The sequence below is a fragment of the Zonotrichia leucophrys genome, chromosome 2, assembly GCF_028769735.1.
Source record: "Zonotrichia leucophrys gambelii isolate GWCS_2022_RI chromosome 2, RI_Zleu_2.0, whole genome shotgun sequence".
Taxonomy (NCBI): domain Eukaryota; kingdom Metazoa; phylum Chordata; class Aves; order Passeriformes; family Passerellidae; genus Zonotrichia; species Zonotrichia leucophrys.
This window is the reverse complement of record NC_088171.1, coordinates 17747437-17762601: the sequence shown is the minus strand read 5'-3', so window position 1 is coordinate 17762601 and position 15165 is coordinate 17747437. Positions and strand designations below refer to the sequence as shown.

The 15165-nt window shown below is 38.7% G+C and overlaps 1 protein-coding gene across 6 annotated transcripts in view; it reads left to right on the top strand.

Moving 5' to 3' along the window:
* Nucleotides 1-15165, top strand: part of MYO3A (myosin IIIA) — a 137176-nt gene that overhangs the window by 45585 nt on the left and 76426 nt on the right. For all 6 annotated transcript variants that reach the window (XM_064704088.1, XM_064704084.1, XM_064704085.1 and 3 more), the window contains 2 exons: nucleotides 6969-7073; nucleotides 7845-7944. In XM_064704088.1, the coding sequence (XP_064560158.1) occupies nucleotides 6969-7073; nucleotides 7845-7944 (205 nt within the window). The remainder of the gene's footprint in view (nucleotides 1-6968; nucleotides 7074-7844; nucleotides 7945-15165) is intronic.

Sequence of the window (15165 nt, the reverse complement as noted above, 5' to 3'; positions counted from 1 at the left end):
ATTGGATAGCAGGAAAAATGCTGTATCAGGCTAGAGAAACACAGAAATAGGCTACTCAGAAAGACTGGAATCTTCCTTAATGGGAGATTTTTAGGAGCAAGTTAGACATATATTTGCCATATCTGAAAATACAAGTCTCCACACAGTGCATATGCGGTGGACTAAGTGATTTCTTGAGATCCCTTTTACTCTTCTGCTTCTGTAATTTTATAATTACAAACCAGCAACAACTAAGAATCTTCTGTTCTTACAGTCAGTCTTGAAAAAAAAAAGATGCAGTCAGCTCAGAGACTGGCAGTGCTGCTTAGGAGAGCAGGTCAGATTATTGATTTATTCTAAGAACAGGGAAAAAAAAATAGTTTCGTGCCATGATGCTTTTAGCATTCCTATATGTGATGACATTAAAGCAAGGTTGGACTTTTTTTCATAACTGTAATTCATTCATGACATAAATTGTGCATTGTGTGATGTGCTGCCCAGTCATTTAGGTCTGAGCAGCCTGTAAAGATAGGGAAGGAAGTAATTGTAATTGTCCCATTGTTTGCATCCAAGCTACTGAAGTAAGATGAAAGCACCTTGACAACTGCAGGATGCAAGCCAACAGTACCTGAGAGCTTGCTACAGATGCATAAGTCAGGAGCAGTTGGATGATTAAAGGCTCTAATGGCACCAGCAAAAGGGCAACTGATGGTTTTCTTAAAAGGGGAGCTGATACTGAATCTTCAATGGGCATCAGAATCGAGAGGAGCTGAAGAGGAGAAATGTGTAACTGGGTCAGGTGAAGAGTGACTAAGACCTAAAAAGAACATCTGCATGACTGTGATGCAATGGCAATTTTAAGTGACATTTAATGGGTTTAGGCTCATACTTTTCTATTTTTTTTTTCTGAAGATAGCTTAGCATACTAATAGCTCGATTATAGTGGCACATGGTTGTGGCAGATGGGTGGGTGGAGAACTGCATGTCATCCCAGTATGAGTCTTTGCCTTTTTGAGTGCCAGAAAATCATAAGGGAGGAGCCCTTTTCTACCACTGTAGAAGATTCCTAAGCACCTCTGTTGGTACAGCTATGCATCGCCATCAGAGCTACGGCTCTTTAAGGCAGATTTTTATATGAAGCAAGCTTTATATTAAATTTTTGTTTCCATTGGTTCAGGTATGCAAGATTTCTTTCATTCCCCACTCTTTCTGCTGTTTGAAAATCCAAATCCAGACTAGGAACTGAATATTGTAAAATTCATATATTCTGAACCATATAAAACTACGGCATGGAGGGGACCTTTGGAAGTTATTTGGTCCAACCCCTTGTTTAAACACTATTAACTTAAATGTTACAAGTTTGTCTTTTCAATTCAAGTTTGAATATATCCAAGGATGGACATAGCACAGATTCAGTGTGTAATCTCTCCCAGTGCTTAACTGAGTGTGAAAATTTTTCATTTAGGTCCAGTAGGAAACTCCTGTCTTGCAGTGGGGGGTTTTTGCCTCTCATCCTTTGCTGTGTGACACTAGAAAGATTCTGTCTCTGTCTTCTCCACCTCATTTTAGGTAGCCTCAAGCCTTCAATTTACCCTTCTTTTAGTTGCTTGTTTTTGCACATAATATTTGCATTCTATTGATGCAGGCACTGAAAAAATTGCTGGTAAGGAAAAAATACATCTAAATCACAAGGGGACAATAGAATAAGTGACTAATATTAATTTGATGAAAATTGCCCATGTGCGAAGTTCTGACATTTCTAAGTTACTCCACTGGCTGGACATTTCAGGAGTCTGTCCCTTTAAGCTGAGTATATTCAAAGCTAAATGGGGGCTTCCATCTGAAATAAACCACAAGAAATGTTTCTGTGTATGCAAGAGAATGTGTGTGAATGTATGGGGGTTTCTAGTGTGGGACAGAAAAATAGAGTTACGATCCTCTCCTCCCAAGAGAGACCATGTCTCGTGACTGGTGAAAGGTCATTTGATTTGGAGAGTTGTTTTGACCTTCAGGGTCAGCCCTACCCTGGGCCAGGGCTCAGACACACCCATAGCTCCTGCTCTATGGCTGGCACAAGTTCTCTGTGCATTTGTTGTTCTTTGCTTAGTGCTTGTCATCAAGTTGTTCTGAGGAGATTTTACCAAATGCTGCAGAGCAAATGACACAGACTGGTCAGCTGTTTGGTCATGTAAGTTCACAGTGTTTGCAACAAAGTAATAGCCACCATCACCTCCCTTCTCTAGATGCTTCACTGAAAACTGGAGAGATCTTTTTTAAAAATTATCTCTATTGCCTTCATGATTTCTTGTCATCCAAGCATTTCAGTTGACTTAACTTGAACTGAGCAGCTTTGCTAAGAGGCTTAGCAGTGTTTTTACTGTGGACAGCATGCTACTAAGAAGCAGCAGATATCATAATTATAAGCTGCAATATTTAACAACACCCCAGGAAAGTTTCTGTCTGGCAGTGCTGCTAAATAACATTTATCCCATAATCTCTCATTAAAGGATTGTATAAATCAAGGTTATATGATTTTTTAAATTATTTAGGGTTTTTTACTCCTATAAGTTTCTATGGACTAAATTTTGATCAACATCCCCAAGGATAATTTATTTCCTGTCTACTCAAATTCCCAAGCAAGCATGGTCCAGCACCATATTGGGCAGGAGTACTGTAACTTTCTGTAGCTTCTAGTTTTGAGATAGAAGAGCCACACTCATTAGGAGGTGGATGTTTTTGAGGTGTTTATGATACCTCTGGATTGAGTACACATGCAGCTTGATAGCCTCAGTCAGGAGAAAGAATCACCATTTCAGCTTTAGTTATGTGCAGTTTTTTTGGGACATGTAGCAGCTTCACCTCCAAAAATGCACAGTAGAGATAGGAAATTAGGGCAGATACAAGATTTTACCCATGATGATAAAAATAGAACAAAGTTAATACTAACCTGTGTCATCGTTGTCGTCATCATTCCCCCTCCTGCCCACACAGTGTAGAGCACACACATGCAGTGTCTGCCATAATCTCCTTTTCTAATTGTGGTTGTATTCCAATAATCCCTTTTCCTACTTATAGCTGCTTGCATTCTAATACCCAGCCTTTTTTCCCCTCTTCTTCCTATACTGATGGTCTCAGAAAAATATTTATTGTCTGATGTAAGTGAAAGTACAGCTCTATAACATCCTCAGCTAAACTCTGTCTAAGCAGCCACCCTGCCTTGGGAGTCACTGGAGGGTTTCCATGGTGGTAGGGCTGACTTCTGAGTTCTTTATTTCAAGACCAGTTTGGCTGACCTTTTTTATACCCAGGTTCAGTTTTTGTTTTGTCTAAAATAATCACAGTTTTAATATCTTACCTTACCTGATATTTTCAGTAAGTTTTATCTTACAATGCAGATATTTATGTCATAATGAGGATTTATATCTTATCAGAGTAGTAAAAAAATTAGTTAGAGCAACATGTTAAAGAAAGGGAAAATTAATATTGCTGACCCAGGCAAATAAGTTCAGTATTGGCTTTACTGCCTAAGCTTTAAAGGGGGTGACTTCTGAGATGTAGTTTCTCCCTTCTTCTGCCTGAAAAAAGAGTATATTCATTTCTGCATTGGTTTGATTTACACTGAATAGGTATACAGCTCTGTAAAGAAAAAAAATCCATCTTTTAGAGGCAAAATATAATATGAGATAATGAAGAAAATAATTTGAAAACTATCATATGTGTAATGTATTTCACAATTGGTTTGTTACTTGTCAGATAGTTTCAGTGCTCTGAATTCAAGAGCTTTAAATTAACCAGAATTAATAATCCATTGATTTGATTAAATATGTTGATGATGTGCCAAAGTTAAAATGATGGAAACCCTGAAAAAAAAAGTCATTGTGAAAAAATAACTAACTTGAGAAAGTCAGTGTAGAAGGCAGACCAGCATGGCTAATGACAATAAATGAAATCCTGCTTGGGAATCTGATCCTTATCCAGCAAAGCATTTAATCCCATCATTTAAGCATATGAGTTCTTCCCTCTCTAAGCATGCATATTGTCCCACTTAGCTGAGGGTGAGGTTAAGTGAGTTCCAGGACTGTTGCCATAGAGCTCAGCCCATGTCAGACCAGAGCCTTTGCTGCCCTGATGGGGGACACATCTTGCAACAAGAGTTATGTACTGAATGGCATTTCTGTAGGCATTCCTGTGGTGCAAGTTCAGAGCAGCCTAGGGGTTTCAAAGATAGTCAGAGAGTTATTGTTATGTTTGGGTACAAAGGGATAAAAAATGCTTCTTACTGTAAGGTACAAGTCTTTTTTTAATTGCAGCACAGAAAAAATGTAGGGGGTAAAGAAGAACAGATGAAAAATACACATATACAAAAGAATCTGATGTCTAGAATTCCGCAGTTGAAAGGTTTTACTGGTAAATTATGCTTTTGATTTGAATATACTTCAAATGTAGTGCAAAGGAATTACTGTTTTGTGCTGTATTGTTAAAATAGCTTACATGGAAATTTAGTTTCATGTGAAAAGCTACTAAATGATAATACTGTGTAAGAATAAAAGTTTATTTTACTGTTTTATTGGAAGCAGCTACTCTTTTACAGGCGCAAATGGCTCTTCAATCAATGAGTATTGTCAGGTGCATTATGGATAGTTTAAGGGCTTAAGTGCCTATTTCATCTTTGCAGACGTGTAACTCCTACAGTAGTAGGTACCCACTGAAGTTGCATTGTTGCTTATTCCAGCAGACAAATTGTAAATTATAAAAGTGAACATATGAAGTAAGCAGTCCAAACTAATCTGCTGGTAATGTGTGCCCATTGTCATTTCTAGAGAGCAAGGCCAGGTCTCTTCTCCCCACATAAATGGGACAGGACAGGGGTTTGCAGGAGTCTGGCTGGGCTCTCTCCTCTGGAGAGTGGGAGAGGATTGTCCAGGGCAGACTGTGGCTCTACATCTGGAACAAGGAGCTAGCAGGGCTGATGCAACAAGGGCTACAATTACTCCTACACCCACAGCACACCTTGTTTCAGTGGGAGACCTTTCTTTCCACAGTGCTTTCATCATATTCCACAATGCCCATGCCTTGTGTATCACATCTCCCTGTGCTAGGAATTAAGTGCTGCTTGGCATAAAAGGCAGCTTTACCCTTGGTAGGTTTCATGCTGGGGAAATTTTTCTGCTGTCTGTCTACAGATGACTTAAATCCATTTTTAATGTACATAGCTTTTGTACCTGAGAATTGATGTTGCAATAATCTGCATTGGTAGCGAGTTCCACATGATGAATATAAGAAGCAATTAGTATGCCCCACAAAACATGCCTTCACAGCTAATTTATTGCATTGTAATCTACTTCTGTTTCAGTGAAAAGCAATCATGGATATAGGAAAACAAAGAGATACACTACTATACTTGTGTTTGGACAAGAAGAATTAAATGCAGAAAGTAGTGAAAAATAATTTGCAAAAATTGCCGTGTATGTTGTTCGTATAAATAGTAGACTGTCATGGTTTGACCAGGAAGGAGTGGGAATTCTGGGAAGCTGTGGTCAAACCAATGAAGGTTTTGGGTTTGAGACTGGCGTCCGGTGTGGCCAGTGGGGTTTGGACACACCTCCGAGAATACACAGGGGTTAAAAGCAAGGCACTGCCCTTGGCACTTCCTCTTTTGGACATCGTCGGGCGAAGAGGTCGGATCTCTTCCCCCGCCCAGCCCGCTGCTGCTGGGCGGGGGAGGGGCAGCCACGTGGTAGGCCCGGGGCCTGGACAGAGATGGGGTTGAGGGGGCTTCGGGGGGCTCCAAGGATGGAAGGGTGGAGGAGCCCCAAGAGACATCGAGCCCTCGGGCAGCCAGCCCCCCCCCCCCCCCCCCCCCCCCCCCCGGAGAGAGAGAGAGAGCCGGCGGCACCGAATGTGATGGCAGCCAGCCAGGAGGAGAAGGGGGGAGGGAGAGAGCCCGGCCGGCCGCAGCAGCAGCACGTGTGGGAGTATCATCTCGTCCCAGGACAGACAGAGACTGAAAACTTTTAACCCTTTCTTGCATGATTGGGGCCTTGCAAAAATGCTAATCCTCCTCGAAGCTGAATAAGAAGGGAGATAAGAGATGAGATAAGATAAGGACCTGGCCCGGAGAATGTGGAGATGATTGGATGGGGAGAGATGATTTGGAGTGGCCTTTTGGCTGGACTTTTCTCGTGGCTATGGACTCAGTTGTTCCTGTGACACAGACTGCATTTAGGGGGAGGCAGTGCCTCAAAACCAGGAAGGTTCTTCGTGAGGACCCCCCGGCCCCAGGGGGTTGGAAAAATATGGGGGGGACAGATGTCCCAAAAGCAGAGACTGTGCCTTTTTGGAGTGAGACAAGGCATCCTTGAAAGACAACCCTAAAAGCAGCTCTGGTCCATGCCGTCAGTGGTGAGAGCACTGGGCATGGAAGGACGATGTTACAAGCGGCAGAAGGACTTTTTTTTCTTCCGGGCGGTGCCGAAGTAACAGAGAAGCACACGAGGTTTCAGTGTGTTTCCAGGAGAAGCCTATGGAACGAGAAGGACTCCTTTCCTCTTCATGAACTGCAGTTTGAGTATACTAAAGTGTTGTGCCGGGCTGGGCAGTTGGTGTTTTTTGGGAGAATGTATCGGATTGGGAAAGTCAGGGAGTGGGGAGGAGGAAAGTTTTTTTTGTAAGGTTTTCAATTTCTTTTTTTTCTTTCCCTATTTTTCCTGTAGTTTTAGGTAATAAAGTGTTCTTTATGTTTAAGTTGGAGCCTGTTTTGCTTATTCCTGGTCACATCTCACAGCAGACACCAGGGTGAGGCATTTTCATGGGGGGCACTGGCTCTGTGCCAGGCTCAAACCATGACATAGACTTAAGGAAAAATTTGTGGTTTTTCAGTTTAGTAGAATCTCATTTGGCTACAGATATTAAAAAATACTGAAAATGAAAACCAGGTGGCTACTCCAACACTCCTTAATTCCTTTTTATATTCCCCTTATGTTTTGTAGCTGTGCAATGGTGGATCTGTGACTGATCTTGTGAAGGGATTTCTGAAGAGAGGCGAAAGGATGAATGAACTTATAATTGCTTACATTTTACGTGAAGCTCTGATGGTAAGATAGGCTTTCAATGAAAGGACAGTCAATAATCAGCTCATAGTTTTTTCTTTAAATGAATGAAGATCATGTCCCCACTAACACAGCTCACTATCTTGTATTATAGCAGTGTTTCATGAAATCAAGGCAATGTGTAATTAGGATGGTTCTTTTTAAGCAGGCAAGGTAAAGAGCAGTTAATCTGTTCATTTCACTATTGAGAGAATGAAAATTGATTTCTGACCGTTGATCAATTTTCTTAGCAAATACAGTTCAGCATCAAAATTGCTTTTCTTTTAAGAAATAGCAGAAATACCATCAAAATACTGTTCAGCCTCCTGTGTCTGGATCCAAACTGTTTTTGAAGTAAAGTAATCCACATATCTAACAAATTCAAACCCTGCTACAAGGATTTGGTTCTGCTCATTAGGATCAACTGTCTTTATTTATCATTTTCTTATAACTAAAATTTTACTTTCTCTGGCAGAATTTAGAATTCAGTAGTTTTCTTTGAGTTTATGGTTTAAAATTATTATATGTAGGTTTATAGTGATATTTTTATGCTTTCATCTTAAAATTTCTATTTGTCATAAAGTAGGGCAATGAAATAATAGTTTTTCCTTGTCATGTGGCAAGTGGTTTTGCAGTAAGAATGACATCCCGGTGGTTTTGGATTAAAAAAAAGTTTCAAGTATTTTTCATACTTTTCCACTACCTTGTTGTTTCTGCAAATGTAATATGGAGGACAGAGCGGTTGTTAAAAGTTCATGTTTACTTCTCACCTTCCAGGGACTTCAGCACCTGCATGAAAACAAAACTATCCACCGTGATATTAAGGGAAATAATATCCTTTTGACCACTGAAGGAGGAGTCAAGCTTGTGGATTTTGGTATGTTTTGTTTACTTATATGTACAATGTTTTACACCTGAAGTATGGAAAATAGAGTAAATAAACCAGAAAATATTAACCGTGTTAATTTTTTGTTAAAATAATTGGGTAACCAGTGTTACTTTTTAAAACTTGATAGATATTTTAGTAATTTTGGTAATGCTGTTTCAACAGCATGGCTAAAAAGCAGGAATTATAATACAGTGGTGGTAAGTGCCAAATGCCTTGAGGCAAGGAGTAAGTGAAATAGCAAAGCAAGAATATAGGATTCAAAATAAGGCTGGTGTTCAGTTCCTCCAGGAACCACACACTGGTTCAGTGAAATTAGGAGCTGATAGTAAAAAGCTTCATGTTTTATATGAGAGCGTTTAAAACTTAATAGGTGTTGTGAAGAATGGGAGAGCTCCATCTCAGATTCATATACTTCCTTTATTTGATTTAAAACAAAACAAAAGATATTTGAAGGCACTAGAGGAGGAAATATTATATAGGTAATCCCCACTTTCTAAAGCCTGGGAAGACAGATTTTGGCAAATCTAAATCTGAGATTTAGCATTAAAAGAGTCAGTTGAAGCCTGTTAGGCCTAAAAGGATTCCCGAATGCTCCCATCTTTGGTGTCACCACCAAAAAGGAAGAGGAGAGTAACGGATAAGTGGATGCAACCTGTTATTTATCAGCAATACCACAGACATTTGCCTAAAAGGTTAGGTTTGACTTTTGTTTCATATGAGGGGTATAAAACTTTGCAGTGCTTGTTGTTATGAGCTATTATGTTCAGGTAGAACACTGCCTTTTTATGTTAAAAGTAAATTTATTGGTCACTATTTCACAGCACAGCAGACAACTGTAAATATGTTTAATTCAGCAGATGGAAAATGTTTGTTTTTCCTTTGTCCTCCTATTTTGTTCATGATTCTGATTTAATTGATGTATAACAATTGTTTAAACTAATCATGGGATTTTAACTCTCTTTAGTATAGTATCTTCCAGCCAGCAGGTTGTATTTATGGAACTCTCATGACTTCACACACAAATTCCCAAAACTGTTAGGGTTAGTAATTACTTTGAAATGTCATGTATTTATTTTATATTCCTCAGATAAAATCTTCAATTGAAAAATCTTTGTATTTCCTAAATCATCTGCAATATACTTACTAGTATTTTCTGGTAGTCTGGAAGTTTATTGTGAGGCAAAAATCAGTATTTTTGCACACAAGCTTTTAATTTGTTGTGGAAAAAAATTTTGAGCTGCTGGAGGCAATTAGAGGATCAATGCGTCTGAAAATGAAATCACTTATGCAGATATCAAAACTTACAAGCTGTAGGGATGAGGACCTGAATTTTTTATTCCCCAGGTACTGCAATCTCCTGATAAGACTGTAATTGAAAAATAATCTTCAATTCTTGTGGGAAAATTGTGATGGCAAAATACAGGTTAGAACATGCACAAGAAACAAATATACCTACACACACATTTATGTGGGCTCAAAAGGAGCCTGCAATAGCTGCAGTCCGTCCTCTCAAAGGAATATACAAATGGAGTAAATCGATATTTTAACTTTGGAATAGATTGATATTTTCCCTGGCTTTCCCCCACCTCCCCAGGAAGAAAAACAATCTGAAGCCAATAATGAGTAGTTTCAGATGGAATAAACTTATAGTCTTCATAAAATCATCATGGAAGATGTACCATTCACCATTCAAGCTGCTGCTTAAGGTATTCAGCTGGGTTTTGTGGGATTTGTGTCTTCTACTTAAGGGGATTTAATCCCACATTAATCAGATTTCAAGATAATTTTTTTAGCCAGGAATGTGAGTTGATAAAAATCTCTCATGTTGGCATTACTACAGACAGTTGTACATAAACATTTATTGGATCTGGGACTTAAACTCAGCGACCTTTTATTATACAAGCCTATAAAATTGACAGGCTACAGAGTAAGATAGACATGGAGGCATAGTGTCTTTTTCACCCAGTAAATACTCAGAGGAAGCAAAATTTTTGATTTAGGCTGAACCAATTATTACATGGGGCAAACAAACACAAAAAATCCCAACCAAATAATCACATCACCCTTTCTAGCATGCACACAGCTTTTCTGTGTGGAGAGGGGAACAGAGGCAGGGAACCAAGGACTCCTTCAACCATCAAACACACATGACCAAGGCAGTCAGCCTTTCCCAAGATAACGTTATCTGCACCATCCTCTTGCATGCATGAGATGTTCCTGAAGAAGCCTTTGCTGTCCTCCCCTGATACTATTTATGGTGATTTTCTTTCTTCTAAACATAAGCCCTGTGTCTGAAACATGGGCTTGTGAAGTGCCTTATGGAACACAAAACTAGAAAAAAACCTATTCTTAATCTGCGTGTGCTGTGCAATCATTTAGCTTTTTTAGTCCTCTTTTTAAAGTGCATTTAGGAACATTTTAAGGGTCATAAGTGAAAAAACAATTACATTCTAGTGAATTAAATCATGCTTGAAAATGGCTTTTTTTTCCTTCATTGCTTTTGAACTCCTTGAACTTGGTGTATAGTGTTCTGCCATGGTGAATCCTTCCTTGCACTGCAGTACAAACTTTTCAGAAGCTTCATTTTGTGACACAGTTTATCCACATTGTTTTGTGGTCATTGTATCATAGGTATTTATTTATGCTGGAACCATAGTTTCTGAACACTGCACAGTCTATAATGGATAACCATCACAACGCCCTTATGGAGAAGTAAATTACTTTAATTCCCAGTTAACAGCTGGGGATCTGAAACTTTGAGAGTCTGAATTGCTTGAGGTGACACAGAAAATGTAGGGAAAAGCTCTTCCAAAATCCAGGCTAGCTCTCTGAACAGTTTGCCTTTCTAGAGGTACTAACAGTTATAGAGATAGATTTTGAAAGAATACCACAGCCCCGCTGCCATGCCTCACTCAGACTGCTTTGGAGAGTGAAATTTTTGCTTTCTCTTAAATTCTGCTGCAATATTGTTTAATCACCCAGTAACATTCTTGTATCTAAGAAACACCCAATCCCAATATAGATTAATGATTATGTCAAATACCTAAAGGAGGCCTAGAAGAAAGTTCGAGAGAGACTATTTACAAGAGCATGTAGGGACAGGACAACGGGGAATGGTCTCAAACTGAAAAAGAGTAAGTTTAGATTAGATATTAGAAAAAAAATCTTTTCAGTGAGGGTGGTGAGGTGCTAGAACAGTTTTTGCTCAGAGAAGTTGTGATGGCCCATCCCTGGAAGTGTTCAAGACCAGGTTGGAGGGCTGGATGGGCCTCTGAGAAACCTGGTCGAGTGAACAGTCCCTGCCATGGCAGATGAGTTTGAACTAGATGATCTTTAAAGTCTCTTGCAACCCAGGACATTCTGTAACATCCCACAACAATGCTTCTGGAGCTCAATTGCTTAGCAAGGAGCTGTCTAAGTTTTACTTTAAACTGTCCAAGCCACAAAAATTTTGAAATAGTGTTACCAGGGATGCATCCTCTGGCCTTGCATCCATCTGGTATGATAATTTAGATCAGCAGAGAGAAACAAAAATATTTTTATTTTTTACAGAAAATGAGTACCAGCCAAGGGGATCTACTGTGAGAATGTCCACTGATCACAAATTCAGTCTAAAAGTCATTAAACTTCTATATATATTAATAGTCCATATTCTCTTTGTAAGACAAGGCTGACTGAAGGCATTTTCACTACCTGAACATTTGTGGGAATTAGCTCCTAAGCTAATTTTCACTACCTGAACATTTGTGGGAATTAGCTCCTAAGCTGTTCTGATAGAAAAGCTTTGAGGTAGGATGTTCTGCCTGAGAATTGCAGCAATTAGGGTTCAAGGAAGGAATACCCTCTACCACATTATATAGTTGCATTATATTCAAGTGTAGTTGCTATGTTTTCAGTATAAGATAGAGATTTGGTAGAAAAATATACATTTACATTAAATTCATTGTAGTACTTTAAAGAGTGACTGCTATGTAATCTGTTATATAGAAAGAACTGAAGGCAAGTAAGGTGTGAATTAAATTATTTTTTTGGTAAATATTCCTAATTGTATTCAGTTTCTTATTACTGTTCTGTGGAGAAAGTCTTTTACATCTGTTTCAGAACTTTGGTGGCACACAGTGGATTGATGTTAAAAAGACAGATTTCGAATGAAACTTTAGCCTCTAAAGGTGCAGGAAAATAATGTAATGAAATTTAAAGAAATTAATTTAATGCCTGATACCTTTTGAAAGTCAAGTGACAAATTTATATGCAGACTTTTCTGCCTAAATATCTAAGTGTCTGATCTTTTTTCATCAGTTAAAAAAGCTGGCCTGGAGTCACTTGAACACACAGCACACCTCATCTGTAGTAAAAATTCATAAATTCATCTGCATCTTATAATGTGCAACCAATTTCATGGGATACTAAGGGTGTAAAATCTACTTCTGTGAAAAATACTTGCTTCTTTTGATAATCCCTCTCAATTCAGTTTCTTTTCTTGAAATCAGGATGTTGCACTGGGCCTTTCATGCATTAATGCCAATCTAAGCCACAGCTCTATAAGATGTGGATTCAAAATAGGAGAAGAGATATTTAGCTCTATTATTATTATTATTATTGTTGTTGTTATTACTTTAACTTTGGTCTGAAAAAGTCTGAGTGACATTTCATTTGAAATTATTTGAAGTTATTTCTGAAATTCCCTGCCATTTCAGTGCTTCTGGGAGCTCAAAAGCCAGGACTTTTCATGCTTTTTTTTTTTTATCAAAGAGGATCCTAGAGGACACAACTCCCTATCAGCAAACTAGACAAGTTGCTGATGTCCCAGAAGCCATGGAGGAAAGAACCATTTTTCCACTAAAAGCTATGTGAAACACCTACGGTCACGTGGCAAAGTGATTCTTTTAGCTAAAAAGAGGGGACTGTAAGGCTGATGGAAAATTTCTCTTTAGCTATATTTTTGAGGGTTGACCTTTAGGCTGATAATCTTTACCAAGAGACAGGTAGCTCATACTTCTTCAGGACTACTGAAACCTGCTTGCCCAGACTAGAAATATCTCAGGATGAGCAGCTGTTGCCTTGGAAATGTCCAGAAAAAAATATAAATTATACTTCCCCACTTAAGAAATGCATATTTTTCCAGCAGCACTGTTTCTTTCTGAAGGCCATGCCTGTCTGTGCATCAAACATACTTTCATACCATGTGTAATTAGACCTTTGCTGTTATTACCAGGAAAGGTCACTGGGAAAAAAAGTCAGACATCTAGATTGGTATCAGAAATATTCAAGTACCTGTAAGGAAAATAAAATGTGGGTAGACTCATTAAATCTTTAGAATTCGAGCCTACTTTTAGGCACAAGAGATCCCATGATTCCTCATAGTTTGCCCATAGTGTAATTGTGGGAAGGGGATTTGGAAAGGGTTGGCACTATACATTTTCAGTTTCTTCTTAGTTGTTTTGTTAATAGTACCTAAAACTCTCCATCACTAGAGGCTCTGGATAAGCAATACATAGGAAAGATCTATGTTTTTTAATATGTAAAGGAGGTTCCAGTGGAAAACATGGAAAAAAGGTAATGCAATCTCACTGCTGCTGGCAGATGGTGGAAAAATACAAGCTGTGTTGCTGCAGTTAATAGAATGTTTTCAAGTGTTCCTTTAGCACTGTGGATAAATAGGTTGCATAATTAAAACATTTATTGTAATATTAATGGAATATATAGTGAAGCTAGGGTGATTTTCGCACTTTAAGCACACTTAGTTTGCCTTTTTCGGCTTTTGTGTTGTGTTGGATGTTGTTTGTGAATATTGTCTTGGCATTCCAAATGCAGTTTCAGATATCCCACTTTGCATATAGCTAGCACAGTTTTATCATGGACAGTAGCTAGGGTCAGCTAGAGATTTACCCTGAGAACTACTCATTGGGGGAAGAATGAATTGGGGAAGGGAATATGTATTGCTCTATTCAGACGTACTGATATTGCTTTGTTTAATACTTAAACTATTGTTTCTATGTAGTTTGGGAGCTGACAGAGGTCAGTGTTTGTGTTTGGAATGTAATTAGGTTATTATTTTGCTATGGGGAGAATGATCATTTTTCCTTTAAAGCTACTTGAAGTATTTCAAAGTTAAGAAAAAAAGAAATCTTAATACAGGCATTCCTAGATAGCCTTATTATTATTCAAAATTGCAATTTGGTGAAACTAGTCAATGGCAAGACACAGTTTTGTAAGTGTATTTTTAAATTCATTCTATGTTTACTTTAAAATGTATTCATAATTTCATTTGGGCAATACTAAATGCAAGTATTAATTCCATATTTCCATTGAGTCATTAAAATAAATTTATTGGGGTTTTTTTTCCTCTAGAAAGAGTTACTTTGCCAACATCCTGTATTGTCTCAGTAGTATACCACTTTTCCTTACAAATTATGGATTGTTAGTAGTGCTTTACCACTACTAGTGATCAATAACAATTGATCAACATGAGATAGAATGCACAGGTGTTTCTGTTAAGTATTGTTCCGTGATATTTATGTGTATTCTGATACAGAAATACAGGCCAAAATATTTAAAATTCTGTGAGTGTGCTAAATTTATTGAATTTTTGAAGTGTATCTGAGCCTGCAGCTGCTATAATGACAAAGCAAGAGAAGTAAAATCAGTTACCATGTACAGCATATCCAGAACAATGGGGACAGTCTCCATGGAATAATGAGTCCATGGTACAACTGCATCTTGATAATTCCATCTCTCTAATTGTTCAGATCTCCTGGTTTTCTAATGGATGAGGGAGCTTTCTGCTGGTCTGGTGGGGAAAAAAGCATCTGTAAATCTCTGGTCAGAGGTTGGGCAGGGAGCTCCAGCACTGAATGCCATCCTTTCACCGCAACACTTGACCGGCTCTTGTGTTGTCTTGCTGTGACACAGTGCTATGGCCATTCCTGACATGACCTAAATGACCACAAATAGCCTTGTTAGAGGCAGTTTGTTGGCTGATCACAGCTCAGCCTGGCAAGCGTCTGGGCCATGTGGCATTGCAGAGGCCAAGAAGGCTCCCAAGGACTGAGCTCGGATTGCACGTGGCACAGGTCGGGCCACAGCAGAGGGAGTCTAGAGCCACCTTGTGCTCAGAGAATAGGTTGAGAAGTCAGTTGTGACTGATCCAAGTTCAAATGCTGGGGCATTTCAGTTTCTGTCCTTTTTAATATATATCATCATTCCCAG